Consider the following 19,867-nt stretch of genomic DNA (forward strand, 5'->3'; position numbering starts at 1 on the left):
AGGGTTAGGTATTTCAATGTATGAGGTGTCCTCTAGAAACTGCAACTCAAAGTCAGTTTGAATACTGTACTTAATGTGAATGAAAAGACAACCGAGTGCATTTCAAATTTCATCTTTTCCAAAGTATGTTGCTTGGTTTATGAAAATGTCTACAGAAAATTTGAACAATTCATGCCCAGCTGATATCACAATATGCATATGGAAGACCACAAGTATATGACACATTGCTGTGCTGTGTATGATGTACTGTCATGCGAGCAATTGTGTTTTCAACTAGTCTGTCTTCTTGCCCATTAATCAATAGAGTCTGGCTGTTTCTCCTCCCTTATTTGTTTTCACCTCATTTTTCTCTTTTTTCCCCTGAGTTTTGTCTCCCATTGAAGGTCAAATCGACATGGCTTTCCAGTTCAATTAACACCGTCTCTTGTCCTTTTTCCTTCAGGAACCAACCCAGATATTGATTATCACATTCTGTACAAGTGGTGTACCTACTGCTGGATCATCATTGGACTGGCTTTCCTCGCGTTGGTCATCGGTTTCATCTCGGATGCTTTCACCAGCACAGCCGACAAAATCCAACATAAACAAGAGGAGATGATGAAGAAAAGAGGGAAAGGGGCGTCATCCAAGGATGAAGAGGATGGGAAGGATGAAGGAAATAGGAAGCAGGAAGAAGATGGTAACAGTGACGAAGTAAGGGAGTTAAAAGATATGAGTGCAGCTGAAGTGTAAAATGACAACTTCCTCAGTTCAACTGAGCCCTTAGAATGTGCCTAGAGTAAAAAGAAAACAGGATTTGAGTTTCCACGCATGACATCAATACTTTGAAAGAACAAACACGTCAAATCATTTATCCTGCACAAATATGTGCTCATAACACCTTATCTACAAATTCTGTATCTTGATGGGCCCCGAGCTTGTCAAATGGTATCGGATCATTTTGCTATCTTGCTCTGCACAGCCAAAAGTACTATACCCATAGCAACCAAAGTAATATGTACATGACAATGGACACTGTGTGCAAATGCATACAGGTGTGCATTCCTAAGCCTTAGTGCAATGGGACTGTTTGTGAAGAGGCACAGGGGGTTCAGAAAAGAGCTGGCGAATTGTCATCAAATTTGTATTTAAATAGAAGTACATCTTAATTGGATTCAGATCAGTTATTGCCTGAATTAAGCATAATCTGTGGGACAGGTTTATCCCACGGTGTAGAAAAACTAGCCTGCCTTGGTGAACCACGGAGCATTCTCTGTTCCCTCCGTGTAACCATGGGAAAAGAAAAATGCTTCATGAATCCCCTCAGGAGGCCACGGAAGTTCTGGTACACCACTCAAAGCAGTCGTTATTGTATAATCTTCACTTAGCATGTGAAGAACGTCAAGATAATATGCCATTTGGTATGCTGGATTCCTCTTGGTGTTACCAAAGGAATTAACTGAATGCACATGATGTCATGTCTTATAAATTCTTTCACACAACTGATGAGGCTCAGAACATACAAGCCATTATGTGATCAATATATCTTCTCAAATGTGATTTTGTCATTTTTCAAAAGGACTTGATTTGATGATGGATGACTCAAATAATTGTGCACCATCTTCATGAATTCACCATACATTTTGTAGCTCACAAGTACTGTGAATTTAACTTTGTAAACTTTTATATCAACTGTGAAAAATTACAGTTGTCTTGAGGGTCAGTATACAGGGTCAAACCGTCCAGAGATCACAGGGTTCAGCTGTTTTATTTTCACAAGTTTTTAAAATTAAATACCCCCAAAACACCAATAAATTTTTCTGCTTATATTTTTCCAAGGATTTTTCTACTCCATAAATAAAGTACTATTTTTGAAAAGCAAAGTTTCATAACAGCTATTTTTTACTGCAATTCTGTAAAGTTTTTAAGCAATCTGAGGCATAGTTTTTATTCTTGGGTAACAATATGGGTTCTCCCCTGACCACTACCGACAAGGCAAATCAAGAACCAATGTTATAATTATTTTTTCCATGGTGGGGGAAAATTCACATTTTTAGCAGCCTCCAAATGGGAGTTTTTATGTGACCTTTTATGGCCTTTCTAAGGGATGAGTGCATATAAAATAGTCCAATTTGTGAACAAAATGTCCAAAACAAAATAATTTTTTCGGGGGGGGGATGACCCCAATCCTCCACCCAATTTATCAGTGGCCACCAGTCCTTACCAGAGCAAAATAGGAGATCAGTAAAGAAGCTGTCAAACAGCTGTCATCGATATTGATCCTTCTGATTAAATATACTTGAATATTCCTAAAACACGTTTCACATGTCATCTGTGGCCATAATTGCTCAGAGCTCATAGATTTTGTTTCTGCATGTTTAGTCTGGGGTCTTTCATGACCGTCTTGTTATGTCCACTCCACCTAAGTACTGCATACCCTCCATTTTTACATGTGATCAGAATTCAGTGCCTCTGCACTGAAATGATGCCTGTAGGGTTTAGGACAAATTTCTCAATGCTGCAGCCTTCAACAAGTTGTGTAGTACAACCTTGCAGCTGTGGAACAGCTCCATGGGCAGCTGAATTTATGAGATATATTCAGTCACAGAATGTCCGGATTCTGAATTCCTGTTTGCTTAAATTGAAGCCAAGCTTTTTCCACATTCAATTCATCATAATCATCTAGGTGTTCTAGTTATAACAGAATTAGGGTAAAGTTTCATGGGTATAGAAATGGCAGGCTTTCTTGAGTCAAGCACCAGGGCTCACTAGACAACCTGGAGCAGTTGTGTTCTGAAGTCAAACCAGCCTAATAGTTTTATCGCTAAGCACAGTTTTAAAAAACGGAAATTTTTCTATTACATTAGAAAATTCATCAAAGTACAAGTAATTATAACACTTTAAAAAAATTTAAATAATACAAAGAATCAATGTGATATATACTTCTCTTTTTTTTTTTAATTGTACTGTTAAATTGTGTGGAGGAAGGTAGGTAAAAGGTTTAAAAGTATAGAGCATTAGAGAAAGAGCCTAGGGACTATGTATTGCAACATAATTTATACGAATGATTTGGCATGTATCATTTAAATAATTAAATGTTTGATGATTTTTAGAAGACTCTTCTCAGAAGTTGGATAAATGATTGGAGTTTCTGTTAATACTGAGATCCTATTTGGTAGGTTTGGGTTATGATGATTTACATTCTTGTTCATTCTTCGCCGGTTGTTGAAGCATGACCAGTTTGCAATTAAAGTGTAACTGCAGCGAATTTTCTTAGACACAATTTTTCTGCAACTTTGTACTCTTCTTCAATGCATAGAAACTATTTGTTAACTACATGGTGAATGCTTAAAAAATCATTTGAATTATTCACAATTTCTTGGACAACTGAGGGCGCTGTTGCTGTGATGTCATCTAGGGAAGACAGGATTAGTGCATAGGTGTTTCTGTTCAAATTGTGAACCAAGAATATACTCATCGAAAATATTTCTAAGATACTTTAACTTGGTTGTTTTATTGATTTATGTTTACACAACAAATGAATTACCAAAGCAGAAAAATTCCAGCAGAATCTATTAAAAAGTGTATGAGATTTTATGCACAAACCAAAGGAACAATAGGGGGTTCATCCTGGATATCACTGTTTTGCTCATGAATATTATTATTATATATGAATATGGAAACACTTATTAACATAATGAATAGTGAAGCAGATATTGAAATGAGGTTTACTGAGGCACAGAGGAGCAGTTTGGAGGCTTGAATTTTAAAGAATACATTGCAGCCACCCTTTTCAATAATTGGACACTGAGTTCCCTGAATAAGTGGAGAATGGAAGTAGGCCTATCAGGAAACATTACACGTGAATAGATGGATGTTGATCTTTAGAAAGCAATGAAGATGACTTTTCCTTTTCCAGTACTAACCATTTACTGCCATGACTGGAAATCAGTTGTGTTAGTGTACATGTTGGTTTCTTGTCAGGTATGCCCGCAAATGAACGAGATTAAAAGTCAAAACGAAATATTTACATATGGGCCACATAGTCTGTTGCTTTCACTCCTGCTATTATCTCCTGTTGGAAGTCATCAAGGTAATTTATAGTGTCGTTATTAATGAGCTTATCACAGTTTATCATCTTCTCATCATCTTACAGTAATGTATATTGATAGGAATTGAGTATTCTATGGTGACTAAGAAATGACATCACAGTCTTGAATTGCTTTCATAAAAATTAAAACTTCACAAATATGTTTACAGTGTTGTAAAAATAACCTTGTTGAGAAAAACATTATTAGTGTAAAATTTATTTTGATATCTTTGAGCATTTGTTATGCCACCAAGAAATTTGAATATGTAGAAGAATTGTGTCAAGTATTGAAAGAGAAGCTTTTTAAGAATTCATTTTTTACGCTTAAATGTAAATATAGAATGTACCTTAATTACTTGTATTATTTACATGGTTCTATTAACATGTAAAGGTAGAATATATTTCATCATCAGAGAACTGGATGAATTTTAACCAACGAGAAATTGTTTGAACAGACAGATTTTCTAGTGACACTTTCGCAATTTCATTGAATGCATGTAAAACAGTATCATCCATAAAGATTTAGAGGGGGACAGACCTATCCCACACACACCTTCGCATACACAAACACCCCATGAAAAAAAAATACCTCAGTGGGTAATCTTAGGCTTTTCTTTTCTGCTTAAGTAGGAAGTGATGTCAACTTGATGGAATATTTTAATTAAAGAGAACAAAAATAGATAATATGTTTGCAGTTTTATTTTTTACATTTGAACTGGCTATCCGCTGGCATAGCCGGATTGTGAAGATAACTGCACTAGTAAACCAGAGGTTATGGGTTCACGTCCCACCGGAGCAAATTTGGTTCGTCAGTCGTCACAAGCTCTCGAAAACATAAAATGCTTCTCAGATGATATTGGATGGGCCAAGTCAAAACATTAAATCAAATACTTGTGCTAGTAGAAAATTGCTGTCAATGTGATCCACTGTGATTTTAAGGAAAACAGTTTGTGATAGAATTTCAGTTGCTCCTATTTGTTTTGACATTTTCACAAGTTTGGCATTTTTAGCATTTTTCTTGTCTGGAATTGTGTGTGATATAATGTTTAGTGAAGTAGTTACGGTCTAATAGTGATCAGTTGTTATTCATATCTAAAAATGTATTACCCTCCATTTGCTTTTAATTGAAATGTGTTATTAACCACTAAATCTGGTAAGAATACAGCAGCTGTTTTTGTTTCTAGGGATTGACTTTTATGGCATATACACTTAAACGAGGTTTGATATTCCAATTTGGGATGAAGAAATGATCCTGAAAAAAAGTATATCTGCTGGAAAAATCTCAAAGTTGAGAAAATTGAAGGATGAATATACTGTCGATCTGTTGACGGTTTATACGGCGGACTGTATAAATGCATTTGTTAATTGGTTTCCGTTGCGCGGTTAATTAAGCTCTTCATATTGTCAGAAAGCCCATTCATCTTAGTAATCAGTACGTCACTGTCACGTGCAGTCACGAAGGACGGGTGATCGGTATGTTGTCACAAAGACGCCTCGCTTATCTTGATTGGAAAGATTGATTGCAATAAAAGTCACGAATTAATGTGTGTGAATGGTGTACATGTATCTGCTTATGTGTCCAATCCACAGAAACCTGATCTTCATGTATAATGGACATTTTCAAATGACTCCTGTCTCCTTTGAAACAGGGGTAAACAGTGTGAATAATATATCACATGAAAGTTGTATGATTGAAGACATTTAATAAACCAGGAAAGTCAATTGACTTTTTCTCATTAGTTTGTGTAGGGAAAAAGCGCTTTATTAGCGCTGAAATAATGCTGTTATCAGTTGGTCTGATTGCAGGAGTTAAAAATGCGTTAAAGTGAAATGAAAGTTCAAATTTTATCATTTGATACAACCCTCATTTTAAGACCCCTTCATAATTTTTCAAATTTGAATCATCTTTTAGAAACCTGTGACAGTCATTTTTTGTCGTCACCAGTTTATTCTGTTTAGTGCGGTCTTTGATGTAATATTGTACTTCTTATTTGTTTTCTTAACATTCCTTTCCAGAAATGTTACAGGAGTGCACTTTGTTTAGTTTGTCATGTTTGTTCAAAAGGAAAAGAGGTTATAATTAAAGTTTAAAATGACACCAAATCGACCGTCACATGCTCTTATTGTGTGTACCTTGGATGTGGAAGGACAGTCGCGCAATCAACTTTGAAAAGGAAACATCAGCGGAGAGCAAATCAGGTGAATATCCAAGAAAATGACTCGAACATGATAACCTGTAAAGAAGAAAGGGTAACAACCATAAGGACCAATTAAATCAAGAACAAAATCTCAAGACAAAACAAAAAATATCGTCATCCATGATTATCAACCGACTATTGTACAAAATGATCAGGCTGATGTTTCCTGTCCGGAAAAACAACACAAAATCAACACAAATATCCACGGAATAATACATCTTCAGAACTGAAAAGACTTTAATAAAATCCCTTAATCTTTGGTCCGATTTTGGGGGATGCTTGGTTACTGGAAAGAGCAGCAACTACCAATACAAACCAAGAAAACCGGGCCAAGTCAGATTTCAAAAATTAGTAAAATGGGTATTAACCATCTGTTTTAAAAACAGTAAGCTGCAAATAATTAAGAATATTACATATCTTATTTAACGTTCACATCAGACATCTTATTAGTTCCATGTGAGTAGCAAAACTGCGATAAAGGACGTTTTTTTTTTGCATTTTGGCGGAGCGTTATCAGGAGAAATTCTTGTTATCAACACAGCGCAAAATACTAACTTGTAAAGGTTAACTGATGGAAAACGCAGGTGCAGAAACGCGCTAAGTGAATTTAATAGAATTTTATCATGTCCGGTCAAACAAATCGAGGTGAGTTACGCAAAGCTTCTTTCAGGTTGCATTATGACATTCGATTTATCGAGGTATGATATTTTCATCGTTCGGTAAGCTGACGGGCGTGGCTGTTCAACACCAAGGATCATCCAGTGAAATGTAATTATTTTCATTTTTCACAACCTCGACATTCGACGACTAGACTCACAATGCGAGGAGAGAAATGTTAGTGCAGACTGCTCACTTATCTAAGAGCCTTGCATTTAGATAAACAGTCACGATAACCGTAACCCCACAGGTAATATGGCCCTCATCATGTGTGTTAAGATATAAACTCTCCGCGGGCTCTATACACGATAGCATTACGAATTTAGTCCACACAACCGCCTGACTTACTCGTAGCATGTTCATTTTGATGGGGAAAAAAGAATGAAGATGGATAATAGCACTCATCATCCTTGCTGGAAGGTAGAAGGAGACTTTTTGTTTCATATGAAAAAGCAGAATGGCAACGGAAAAAAAAGAATTATAAAATGAAAACGAAAGCAAAACAGGACGTTTAAAATAGACGATGAAACAACACGGGAATGATGGTTGGTATGGAATGGTTTTGTTGTTACGATCAGTTCTAGTTCCAGACTACATGGTGGCCGTTTTCCAATATTCGACTGCGGCTCTGCGCAGGCGTCAACTGTTCTTTTACTACCCGACTTCGAAGTTGTAAGCGCAATAGAAAGTAGATAGTGATACAAAACATCAAGTAAAATGCAAAAGGGTAAAAAATTACAGTACTTCAATTTGATTTAAACGCCTCAGGCCCACAATCGGAGATTGGTTTCGTAGACAAAGCCTGAGACGGAAACGAAGTTGAGTATTGGAAAACGGCCCTCGCTGCTGGCCAGCCCACGCGCACTGACCACCGCAGTGGAAAAAGTGTACATTTTTGGGTGACCTGTCTCGGAAAAATACGCGCTGTGCAAGAACAATATCTTCGATTTTCACAAAATTGGTGTCAAAATGACCGCAAAGAGTTACCCCAAAACTCCTAAAGGCTTAACCCCTGAAAAAAATGCACTGCGGCTATATCGAAAGAAATGTCGAGGGGGCGGATTCCATCCTTCGGCTCCGGCTCTTTTATATGGTAAATGGATCGATGGCTGTTGGCCTGATAGACTCACAACCCCCCCCCCTTCAAAATCGTTTCGCCCCCGTTGCAAGCTACACATGCTTGGCTATCCCCATCCAAAGATCATTTTATCATATCTTTTGTTATTGCTGGTCAAAGACATCCAATGTGTTTTATTTATAGTGTATTTTGCCGGCCCGATTTTCCTTTCAAAATTCCACCTGTTGTAACATTCTTGCTCCCCTTGGCAATACCTCTCGCCAAGGAAATGGGTCTTTGATGTATACTAATCAATCATGCACGATGCGTGATACTTCATTTCACTGAAGCGAGAAGATCGATTTATAGCAAGGACTAAAATTAGACCAGATGCCAGCCAGGAAATCCTTACGGGCCGTTTCGGCGCCTTTTACAACGGAATCCTTTGCAAAGCGTGGCATTGGTTCTCATTCCTACCCAACAATTTTCAATATTTGCTTTCTTGCTGCGTAGCGGCTCCGACCAATATTCACCAGCGTGGAATCCCTGATACAAGTTCGGAGTGCCAGGGAGACGCAGATTACTTTCTCATTTTCAAATTGTCACTTCCAATTGATTTTCTTAAAAGACTGAACTCACAAACAGTGCATTCTGAATCTGGAACAAGATACGTTAACAGCTTACTTCTCATGGAGGACGAAAATACATTTCCCTTCAACGTTTTTAATGCATGGAATAATGCATTTTACCCCCCACTCATCCCCATGCGAAGAAAGATTCTCAAGAATCAAGTATGTATGCCTCCTAGGATCGACTGAAATGTCGGGCTCTAAAGCATTTTCGATTTGAATAATTTAGTTCAATGAAGCCAGGAAACATTTTCCAACAGTGTTTGTATTTTGTATTTCTTGAGTTATATTTACAATTATAAAGATTAAAAGAGTCCACATGAAAAATTAGACATACCTTTTATCTAACTTTACACTCTTTTTTTTCGGTGCAGAAACTATCTATTTGATATTTCTTTGGTATTAAGTACATTGAAAAGTGCGGGAAGATTCCGCTAATTCATGTTTTTCTGTTCCAACTGTGAACACAAAATGTTCTTAGGGGCCTATTGGACATATTTCTGAGACGAAGTTTACTCGTTGGCTTACTGCTGTGAACATATATTCCGTCAAGAAACGAACATTTATGACAGATCAAATCAATCCGATTCGTAAGTATGACATCACGTCAGTTTAAACCACGCCCACTGCACACGTGCACTGCACTGCACATAGTTACATGCATCGATTGCCGTTTACGTGGAACCATGGAACCGGAAGTTAACGCACAACTTCAGTGATCGTCCAATGGGAGCCTGCAAATCGTGGCATGCCTATCTTTGTGACAAAGTCACTTATTTATAGGGTTAATTTTGAATACACAGCCCTTTAAGACAAAATCTGTTCGAACTAAAGTTGAATTAAGAAAGTCAGTCCGGGGGTAAACAATCTCAATGTTGGCATTTTTATGATTCATTGCGTCCCATTCCACTCTAAAAATAGAACACAAAACGAGAAACAAGCACTCCGCCGGTGCACAAATTGCTCAGTGCGTAACTGCCTACACAGGCATTTCCGGTCAAAGTCTTGCTCAAACAATCCTGTAGGAGCCAGGCAATGATGGAATTTCATGCATCATTTAGCTCTCTACAACTTCCTGATAAAACATCTGACCTAACGGTCAGCCAGACGCCTTCGGCTTGTGTGGTATAGGTAGGCCCCGGGGCAGGAACGGCCACTTTATTAGCTAATTATAAGTTAGCCGCTCTACTTTCGTCTGTGCTTGGACTCACCAATTTAAAGTGACGTTTTGCCAATTTTGTTGTAATGCATGCAGTCGAAACAAACTTTGGCAATGTGTTGACCATGACTTTATTCGACAATGATTGAGAAGGATGCGACAGGACTGCAAAGTGAACCGGAGTAGGCCTATGTGATAAGTACCGTTATTACGTCTCTGAAGACGGAAAAATAACTTGATCTAACCCATAGGCGTCGCTAGGAGGGATGTCGGGGTGTCGACAAAATCGAGGTCTGTCGACAACAAAACACGAAGGAAAAAAATCGAAGAACAGAGGGTTGGGCTACGGAATCAGACTAGGGCCTACAGTACACTCGTTTTGCGTGACAGTCCGTCGGCAAATTTCATGTGGCACCCCCATTCTAAAAAAACACACCTTTCTCCATGATCTACAATCCTGGCCGAATCTCGTTGGGCCCAAACCCCGCGGGACCCCTTTCACTTTCAGTGTTGGGTCTCAGAGCGCCGCCTGCAGTCCAGCTCGAGATGTCAACATTAACCGAGAGATGGGGGACCTGGGGACCGGGAGGGTAATGTCTATTGATGCGTGTACCAACAATTTTGACCAGGATTGTAGAAAATATGGACTGCTGATCACTTCTCTGAGTACACTGCGCTCGGAAACTCATGCTGTGCTAATTGGAATTACCTAACTCTCCATGCAGTGATCTTCTCTTATACGTATTTCAAGCAGTGATTTTATATCGCTAGAACGAATAGGCTGGCACTGAGAATAGCTGCCTACTGTAGAGTTATGATCACTCTGTCTTTACAAATCAACATTCTGTGCAGTATAGGTTAAAGGTTTTGTTATTTGAACGGCAAAAAGCAGCATCTTCGAGATGGCCGACTGGGTGAACTCGCGGTTACTAGATCTTTAGGCGATGGGTTCGAACCCCAGCGGTGGTTTTTAATTTCCCAACGCTTGCTGTCAGTCAGTAGCTATAAGAAACTCTAATTCACCCCGTCAAGTACCAACAGTACCTTAGCCGACCGGGTACGCTCTTCTGCTGGGATGAAGTCCAGGTGAGCGCCGTAGTACTACAGGTTCGAGACATGTGGCGGACTCGGCGGCCAGGGTTTAGGGGGCGCATGGTCGCTCGGAACCCTTTTTGAGGGGTTAAGTAATGGGTAGGGTGAGGAAGTGCGGTGGGCTGAGACCCCAGAAGAGTCCTATATGGCAGCCGTTAACTGCGATTCCTTGCACCTGAATGCTTGGTCAACATCACATAACTTTTGGATATTTCCCTCACTATATATATTTTTTAATTTCCTGGGCACAGAACTCAGAAGGCAATTTTCTTGATTGAATAGTCCTACATGGAGCTAAAGGATTGATGCTGACTTTTTTTTTTCATTTATAGTCTTAATTTCTTAAATGTTCGACGATAACATCGATCCCAAGCCTGTTCGGGTCCATTTCTTCCCAGTGATCTTAATATAAAAGCAATGGCGTATTTAGTAAATGTTTATTATTGATGGTTTAATAGTAGAAATCCATGGGTGGCACAGTCTGGCAGCACTCGCCTCATTTTATTGATGGAAAATCATTTTCATTTGTCATATTAACAAATTTTCTGCAGAATTTTGATATTTTCAAAAAGTAATTCTCCAAAAAGATATGTCCCACTTGTATGTTGAATCAATCTTCTTGCATCACCCCCACTGGCTAGACAGGTCTGCCCCCAAAAAGACAAGCACAAAAAATTATGAAACAACTCAAAACAAACGAACAAACAATCCAATACACAAACACAAAAACAAACAAACCATCCTTAGTTGTTAGAATTTCAACAACAGAAAACGAGAATCCAATGGAAGTCAAATTAGTAAAGCTTTTGTTACCCCAATCTCGCAGCAAAAGCTGTATACCACCTGTTTTTTTTATCGCGGCGCACAGTCCATTCAGTCCCCCTCTTCCACGGGCTTATACATGCACAGTGGATCAAGTTGAAATAAGAAGACATTGGCAAATAAAATCTTGTCACTGAATGTTGGTTAGATTTTCAAAATATCGATGTTGATTGAGTTATATAACGCTTACAACAGAGATCTTTTTAATTTCTACTTTCATTCCCAAATGATGGCACGACCTACTACGCATGTGTGCTTTGCAAAGTCACACGCCTAGTAGGCAGAAACAATACACATTGAAGAAAGTGTTTACAAGAAATTTAGAATGAGTAATTCATTAAGAACTACCAATCAGGGTTAGTACCAGGAATAAAAAGTTATTTAAGATAGATTTATTATTCTGGAATGGTAATTAACTACACGTATAACTAAAAATTAATATACAAGTATAAATGAATAGGTAAACTGGTCGGCTACAAAACGCTACACAGCTTTTATAAAAAGCAAATTTAAAAAGTGTGTTCCTGGCAGAGATCAGCCACCGTAGTTTTGCCCGTCCAACAATAAAATAGATATTCTTATTGTTTCGTTGAAAATAAAATCGAATTGAGGCATACGCATTTTTTCTGCAGCAAGGTCATAAAAACTGCATGACAAGCAGTTTGAGACAAATGGCTGGCTTTTAGAGCTCTTGGCCTTCTGCCAACAGGACATATGACCAATCGATGACGCAGGTTGAATTGTCGGGGTTTTTTGGCCAAGTGTAGTGATATATGTTAATTCCTGCAATAAAATCAACGGAGTACACGTGGTACAAGGCTAAGCGTCAGACCATTTCGTAAGAGGAAGACCATGCAGGGTAATGAAAACTAAAGTAACTTCTTAAGTGCAGAAACGTCCGCTTAAAAGATTTCGTTGATCATCATTCAGACACTATACACATTCATTTTTGTCGCCGTCATAGATGAATATTACAGAAATTGTCCATTTTTATTTGTATTTCTATTTTTCTTGCTCACGATCAGAAGAAACAGGAACGACTTTTCCACTGAGAGCCCTTTCAACCCCCCCATTAAGGGTCTTTCGACTGTACTGCCTTTAACTCCAAATTTTCTTCTCGCCCCTACTTTTTGAGACGACATCATCAAAACTAGCAGTCACTACTGAGACATAAATACCCCATTCTCTGGACCCACGGGTTCCCCACATCACATGTTCACCGCAAGCTTGTTTGCCCGTCCCGGGCCTCATGATGATGAAACCTCGTGGCATCGTTCTTCATTTACAGTCACGTCAGATTTTACCACACTTCCTTAATTTGATTTTTCTGTTTTATTCAATTTTCTAGAAATACTTAGCTAGCTGGCTCTCGGCTTCAAGTCTTTCGCTCCCCAAGACTTGCCTCCTCCTCATAACCAGTCTCATATCACAACGTCCACACACTCTCCTTAATTGCACCCTAATAACTTGATTCCTGCTCATCCAACGTGTACCCCCTTGACCTCGGAGCGTGCTCACTCTAGTTTAAGACTAGTTACTGCTGCAGGTGGAGCAGCGAGAATAGGTCAACTTATGCGATATGAAATTAATAATAGCCTGTGGAGCATCTATCTGTTTCTGTTCCTGTTGCAAGTACCGACATTTCACCGCTGGTGTTGTATGGAATTTGGACTAGTACCTAAACATAGATCCATTGTTACAATGCGTGACTTGGTGTACAGATCAACGCCAACCATGAACAGGTTCGGGGGCTGAGAGTCTATGCGGAAAACAGTGATCAGACGTCCATGTGTCGAAATTTCATGTGACACCGGTTGAATAACTCCACCCCGGATTTCGCAGGACAAATATTTGCAAGCTTTATTGTGCCCGGATGAAATCCCATATTTTCAACCCTGACCCGAAATCTGGACATGCAACTAGAGTACAGTTTTCCATTAAGGGGAGGAAGTGGTGTTTTTTGAGACTGAAAATTGTTAAAGGATGACGAATTGATTTTGACTCTTTCGCTAATATTTTTCTACATAGGATAAGTTGTTTCAATATGCATGGTTAGTTATCCTGGCATTTTCTTACATTAGGTTTCTGATAAGAACTAAAAAGGTGACTAAACAGATGGTACCTGTAATTTATCTTGCATTATATACTTCGGTATAGCCCAATTTTTCCCTCATCTCATATCTAACCCAAACGATTCCTATCTTTTCCAACTACTTTTTCTCCGGAATGGCATCCTTTCTTTGAAGGCACTGAGTCTTGTCACAGAGTTATAAATCGTTTGCCAATACTGCATCCTGCCTCTCCAATTCAAATACCCCGATTACGAGAAATGCGGCAGACGCTTTGATTTGGATCTTCTCTTTCCATCGGGGTTGTCTCCGGATTGAACAAATTTGAGTTCTATGAATTTAAACCTCTCCAAGGAACGCAAAGCACTTACGTGTTGAAGAGGTCTGATGTTTGTTTAGAACTGACAACAGGAGAAGTATGACCTTAATGGTTAAGTCATGATAACAAGTATCTAAGAATGCACAGCCACGGGTGTCAAGAGATACTTGGGCTGCTGCTTGGCAACAGGGCAGTTTCAATTGCTGGTTCGACATTTATCTATGCAAGATTTTTGAAATCATTTGACACCATCAAAGATTGAAGAGAACTCGCATTTTGACGACATTAAGCTGGGAAGGCCTTTATTTTCTTGCAACAAACTTGGCATTGTAACACTAAATTTCAAGAGTCAACCGACGGTTGTAAGTTGCATTTATGATGGCGCAGTAGTCTCTCTACAGACAATCAATCAGCATAACCACATTAAACACTTGAGACCACGTCTCAAAATAAAAACTGTCAATGAAAACTTCAGTGACAACTGAAGTATCAAATCTTGAAATATTGATTGTAGCAGCTTGTTTTATGCACGGCTCAGTCAATTGACACCTTCTGGACGCTGCATGGAAAAAAAACTAACGTGATTGGCTCTAAAAACCTTCAGTGAATCTGGCCTTAACACCCCCGTTTTTTACTTTTCTGCAATGTTTAAGTGATCTAAAACTCAACGTGAGCAAGTCCCTTTAGACATTTAAACAGTAATTAAAAAGTTAACACCACTTGTCTTCGCAAGGGCACGGGATTTGCCAAATTAGAAGTGACTTAATTTTGTCCAATTTACTGTAGTTTTTATTCCAAGGATTAGGTAGAGTAGATGTGCATCTCTATAGTTACCAGCAAGAAATGAGACAAAGGGGTACCCCCCATCACTAATGTCCAATCACTATACACTCTCTGGACTATTGTTACCTAACACATCGCCCCTAGATGTCTGAAAAGAATTCTCTCCGTCTCATATCTTGCACCATGTGCTCTATAGAGTTGCACCTTGCAGGATGTTGTGACAAATACAAACTTCTGTACCCTGTTACCAATCATAAATCACATGTACAATGCGTATCAAAAGCACCATGTCATTCAGTCATGAATATTCACAATGGTTTCTACAGTAAACCACATGATCAATAACATTATTGCACTAATATGGGCCCTGTTCCAAAGTGCTACTTAACAAAATGCTATTTGCCATATGAGGAGAATATTTGCCTGACATATGCATGCTTAAGGGTTGTCCTTTGAATCATTTATACGTGTATAAAAGCCCACTAGTCTTTTTATTCTCCGCTATCATTCGTCAGTATCTTCATTGCATTGGTACGGATTACACAACACCTTTACTTGATTATCAGAGTGCAGATAATGAATGCATTGTTTCTACCATCTCAAAAAGTGACATGCATGAATGCACAGCATTAGTGCATGTATAATCAATGCACATGTTAACAGTATGTGCATCGGAGCAATGGTGTTGAGCTTACCCTCAATATCAGTACTCTTGGATACTTTCACAGATGAGTGATACTAGTGAACAGGTCAATATAAGTCATGTCATACATACATCCCTGATTCAACTTCTAATCATTAACTCCGCCCTAATAGGCATCCATAACATTCCAGGCAGGAGGAAGCAGCTATGGTTGTGCCTTGCCTCGGGATACATGATCCCTGGAAGAGATTCAAATCATGGTCTTAACGATTATGTAAATGAAGACAGCCTCCTGACTCTTAGAGCAAGTTTCTCTAACCAAGATGGCTTTATCCAAACAGCATTCTGTGAAAAGATGTAGCAGCAGAAAGAAACAGGGCTCCTAAAAATCTGATCAGACTCAGAGGACAATTGTTCAAAGGTAACTATGGATTTGGAAGTACATCTTACTTTAAAAATTATCAGTTTTGATACAAGGTTCCATATTCAATGCCTGCACCAAATCAAAATTACGAGGGTTACAAAAGGAACAAATTCATATCCACATTTATTCAAGAAGTCTCTTGATGTGGAATACATAATCTAGCTGATAGAGTAAACTTTTAAATCTTTTTCTATTTCAGGGTTCAAGGCTGACAAGCAGGATAACTAAAAGGAAATTCAAAGTCCTATTGGTTTACTTAAATCTTATTTTTTAATTAACTTATTTTAGAAATAAAATGTTTAACATTAATTTAAACTGAATTACTTCATTAAGAAATGGAATAAAATTGTAAGACGCTTTGATTGGGAAGCTTTGAAAAGGGTAGGTATCACACTGTAATGACATAAATTGACATCTTTAAGTAGCAACAAATAAGTTTTTGGTTCATAAAAACACATACACCTTTACCAACTGATAAGACGAGTATGTTCTATCTCTAAGAATTTCAAGTAAAAGTTTGGAGAGATTTGGTAAAAGTGGTGGTTTTAAGGTCCTTGAATTGGTCTGGAGCTGGGTCTGGTCTGGGGTGTGACTGGTGTCCCCTGTGAACCACAATAAAATTAACAGTCATTTCAATGGCTTACTTGCTGCGAGAAAACTGGTCACAAACACATCCCGATTAAAAAGTTAACAATGCAAGTAACACATAATATTCACATCAGTGTTGTAATCAAGCTCAGCACAAGTCCCCGTTAGTCCATCACAAGTCATTTGTCGATTCAAAAGCCTGTGGATGACTGGTCTAGTGAAGGGACTTGTGACTGGTCTTGAGAAGGGAATTGTAACTGGTCTTGCGAAAGGAGTTGTGACTGGTCTAGTGAAAGGAATTGTGACTTGTCTAGTGAAGGGAATCGTGACTGGTCATGAGAAGGGACGTGTTACCGGTCTAGTGCAGGGACTTGTGACTGGTCTAGTGAAGGGACTTGTGACTGGTCTAGTGAAGGGACTTGTGACTGGTCTAGTGAAGGGACTTGTGACTGGTCTAGTGAAGGGACTTGTGACTGGTCTAGTGAAGGGACTTGTGACTGGTCTAGTGAAGGGACTTGTGACTGGACTATAGAGTTGTGAAAGCACATGTGATGGACTCGACTACAGCACTGAATAACATGCTAATCTCCAGTTTGTATTCACAGTAGTCATATGAAAATCACCTGGCAATCACATGATGTTGAACGAATGAAGGCATGTTTCTGCATGGCATGTCTTTTATAATTTCTACAACATGCCATTATGAAGTGCAGATTCATGCATGTATGGTCCAGCCAACATTGCTAATTTTATTTTTAGCATATTGTCTTTACATTTGCTAATAAGAGCATATTTGACCATGTACTGACTGAAACTCTGGCCTGTTAACTATATTTTGCCTTTAGAGGAACTGTGAACAAGTTACTAAAAAAAGTCATCTTTGCAGTGACACAACCCACAAAAGGAAGGGTTCGATGTTCAACTCCAAAATAAAACAGATTACTTTGCTAATGAAAAGGATCAGGTTTACTCACATCTAATGGGGTTGATGTTCTTTGCGATCCTGTTGGAGTGCCAAATGAAGAACCACTCAGGGGAAAAGCCCCTGGAGGTGGGGCTCCGGCAGGGGGTGGGTAAGGACCACGACTGCCTGGTCTCATGCCTGAACAAGAACAGAATCCGATTGGGTGATGTGAAAGTGGTTAACATTGCAAACCGTTAGATGGAACAAAGACAATCGGTATTACATCAAAATAAACAGCCCATCTGGTCGTATTAAGGCAACCTCCCAAATACTGACAATTATTATTTAACTAATCACGTTGTGACTGCCATACATGTGCATACACCATTATAATACCTCTGTCTTGGATACTTTCTGTTCATTGGCCCAAAATGATCACGACAGGGCGATAAACATGTACCTGCATATCACACTCACCATGAGACATCTCTTTTTTTCAAGAAGCACTTTGTGTTGGGGAGAAGTTAATTTTTATTACGAGGTTTGCCCGTACCCAACATACATATGGTATTTAGAAACACTGTATGCAGCAAACACTTTGTACTAATTCCGGTGAAGTGAACTTACCTGGATTCCTAGGGCCCATAGGTGGTGGAGGTTCTCCTCTATCCATGGGAGGTGGCCCCATGTCATTTGGATAGGGCCCTGGACCATGCATCGGTCCAGGTGGTGGAGGGCCACGAGGGCCAAAGTCCATATCAGGCGGTGGAGGTCCGTATCCACCAAGGGGACCAAAGTCACGGTCATCCATGGGTGGAGGCCCAAAATCACGATCGTCTAATGGGGGTCCTCGGCGGTCAAAATCATCAGGATGAGGTGGGAAATCTCTGGGAGGGAAGGGGTGACGAAGAGGGGGTGGAGGTCCACTGAAAGGGGGAGGACCGAAATCCATGTCTGGAGGAGGTGGACCATGAGGGCCATATCCAAAGTCCGGAGGGGGGCTCAGGTCTCTCATATCACGAGGGTCATAGTCCATCTCTGACAAGGGAGGGCCTCGGGAGTGACGTCCATGTGGGGGCGCTCTACCCATTGATGGGTGGGGAGGGGGCGGACCATCATCCGGGAATAGTGGGGGTGGACCAGAGTCCCTGCCTGATCTAGATGAGCGTCGGTAGGGGCCCACATCACCATCCAATGGAGGCGACGGGGGAAGGTCACCTTGGTAGTTGGGTCTACGTGGTGACAAGGGTCTACCAGGATCTAGGTGAGGTGGTGATGGAGTGTCAGCTAGGAGACTGTTCCTACTGGGCACACCTGGAAAGAAATAAACATAGAAATGTGCAATCATGTCATTAAACCGCATACATATAATGGTTAAGGCAGTAAATAAGTCAATTACAAGCCATTACATGTCATCTGGTCTTAAGTCAGTCACAAGCCATTCAAATGATCTGTGACAGAAGTAATCCTCTGTCACTATGCATCAACAGTTAAAAGCAGCCAACTTTTTTTTATAATTATGTTCTTACTCACAGGCCAAATACTTTTTGTACGAAAATACGTATCCAAGAATTACAGAAAAAGACTAATGGTAATAGGAAATCAGATGGACAGATATAAGTAACAATATTCAGTACTAATCTGGGAGAAATATTGTTAGAAATATTTGATTAGTTTGAAGATCAAATGTTAAGCAGCATACCTTGCTTCACAGGCTGCGGACTCCCTTCACCTGTCATACCGAGAAAATTAGTGACAAATAAAGCACTCTCAGATAAAAGAACTCAAGCAGTAACAGTAAAAACAAAACAATTCTGATTTGATTTCTGCAAACTAAAATAGGATCAGATAGAGTGAAAATGTTGACAGGCATGATGACATGTTAGCATTCCAAATACTCAGAGGGGTACTTGTTTGGAGGTAGATTTCACCAAAAAACGAAGCAACGAAGCCAAGTTTTTGCAACATAAATGAAAAGGAAGACATTCTTCAACTTATTAACTCTAATCCACCTCATGTTTCATTCAGAGTTCGTCTAGAAGTATTGGGGGATTTTGCAGGATTGCAGAAAGTACAGGCAAGCACATGTTACTTTCCATGGAATTTCATTTCCCTTGACAGTTTTAGAAATATACTATTTTGCTCTCGCACAATTAAAAATTTGGAGGATTCAAGAAGATTCAGGAAAAAATGTTGATGAGTTAGGATTAATAGCCAATACTGAAACCAGCTTGATTGAACTGAAAACGTTAGCAAGAAGCAAGTGTCTGTTGGCCAGAAAGAGAGTTGCTATGTAGACACAAGCATTTCTTTCTAGGGAGAGAGCAAAAAGCTAGACTTACGTCCAGATGGAGATGGTTTATACAAGGGAGCTGTGTCAGTCTTAGCTCGTCGACCTTCCAGCTCCGTCAATCTATACCCCAGGGAAATCAAGAGCAAGATGATGTTGAAACT

At 39.4% G+C, this 19,867-nt stretch overlaps 2 protein-coding genes across 9 annotated transcripts in view; one reads left to right on the forward strand and one right to left on the reverse strand.

Annotated features, from left to right (window-relative positions):
- Positions 1–5,612, forward strand: part of LOC110980553 (potassium channel, subfamily K, member 16-like) — a 39,502-nt gene extending 33,890 nt beyond the window's left edge. Inside the window, exon 5 of the mRNA XM_087136891.1 lies at positions 443–5,612. Coding sequence (XP_086993017.1) covers positions 443–732 — 290 coding nt within the window. The 3' untranslated portion in view covers positions 733–5,612. The remainder of the gene's footprint in view (positions 1–442) is intronic.
- An 8,733-nt stretch (positions 5,613–14,345) lies between these two features.
- The window catches only part of LOC110980595 (uncharacterized), a 60,007-nt gene continuing 54,485 nt past the window's right edge, over positions 14,346–19,867 (reverse strand). For 7 of the 8 annotated variants that reach the window (XM_087144611.1, XM_087144619.1, XM_087144610.1 and 4 more), the window contains 5 exons: positions 19,756–19,826; positions 19,116–19,145; positions 18,041–18,727; positions 17,484–17,611; positions 14,346–16,523 (listed from right to left, as the gene is read on the reverse strand). In XM_087144611.1, coding sequence (XP_087000737.1) covers positions 16,467–16,523; positions 17,484–17,611; positions 18,041–18,727; positions 19,116–19,145; positions 19,756–19,826 — 973 coding nt within the window. In that variant the 3' untranslated portion in view covers positions 14,346–16,466. The remainder of the gene's footprint in view (positions 16,524–17,483; positions 17,612–18,040; positions 18,728–19,115; positions 19,146–19,755; positions 19,827–19,867) is intronic. The other variant, XM_087144603.1, reaches the window with a different exon arrangement.

This window comes from Acanthaster planci, linkage group LG01 (genome assembly GCF_054643075.1).
Source record: "Acanthaster planci isolate LZ-2023a linkage group LG01, COTS_SCS, whole genome shotgun sequence".
NCBI classification, from domain to species: Eukaryota; Metazoa; Echinodermata; class Asteroidea; order Valvatida; family Acanthasteridae; genus Acanthaster; species Acanthaster planci.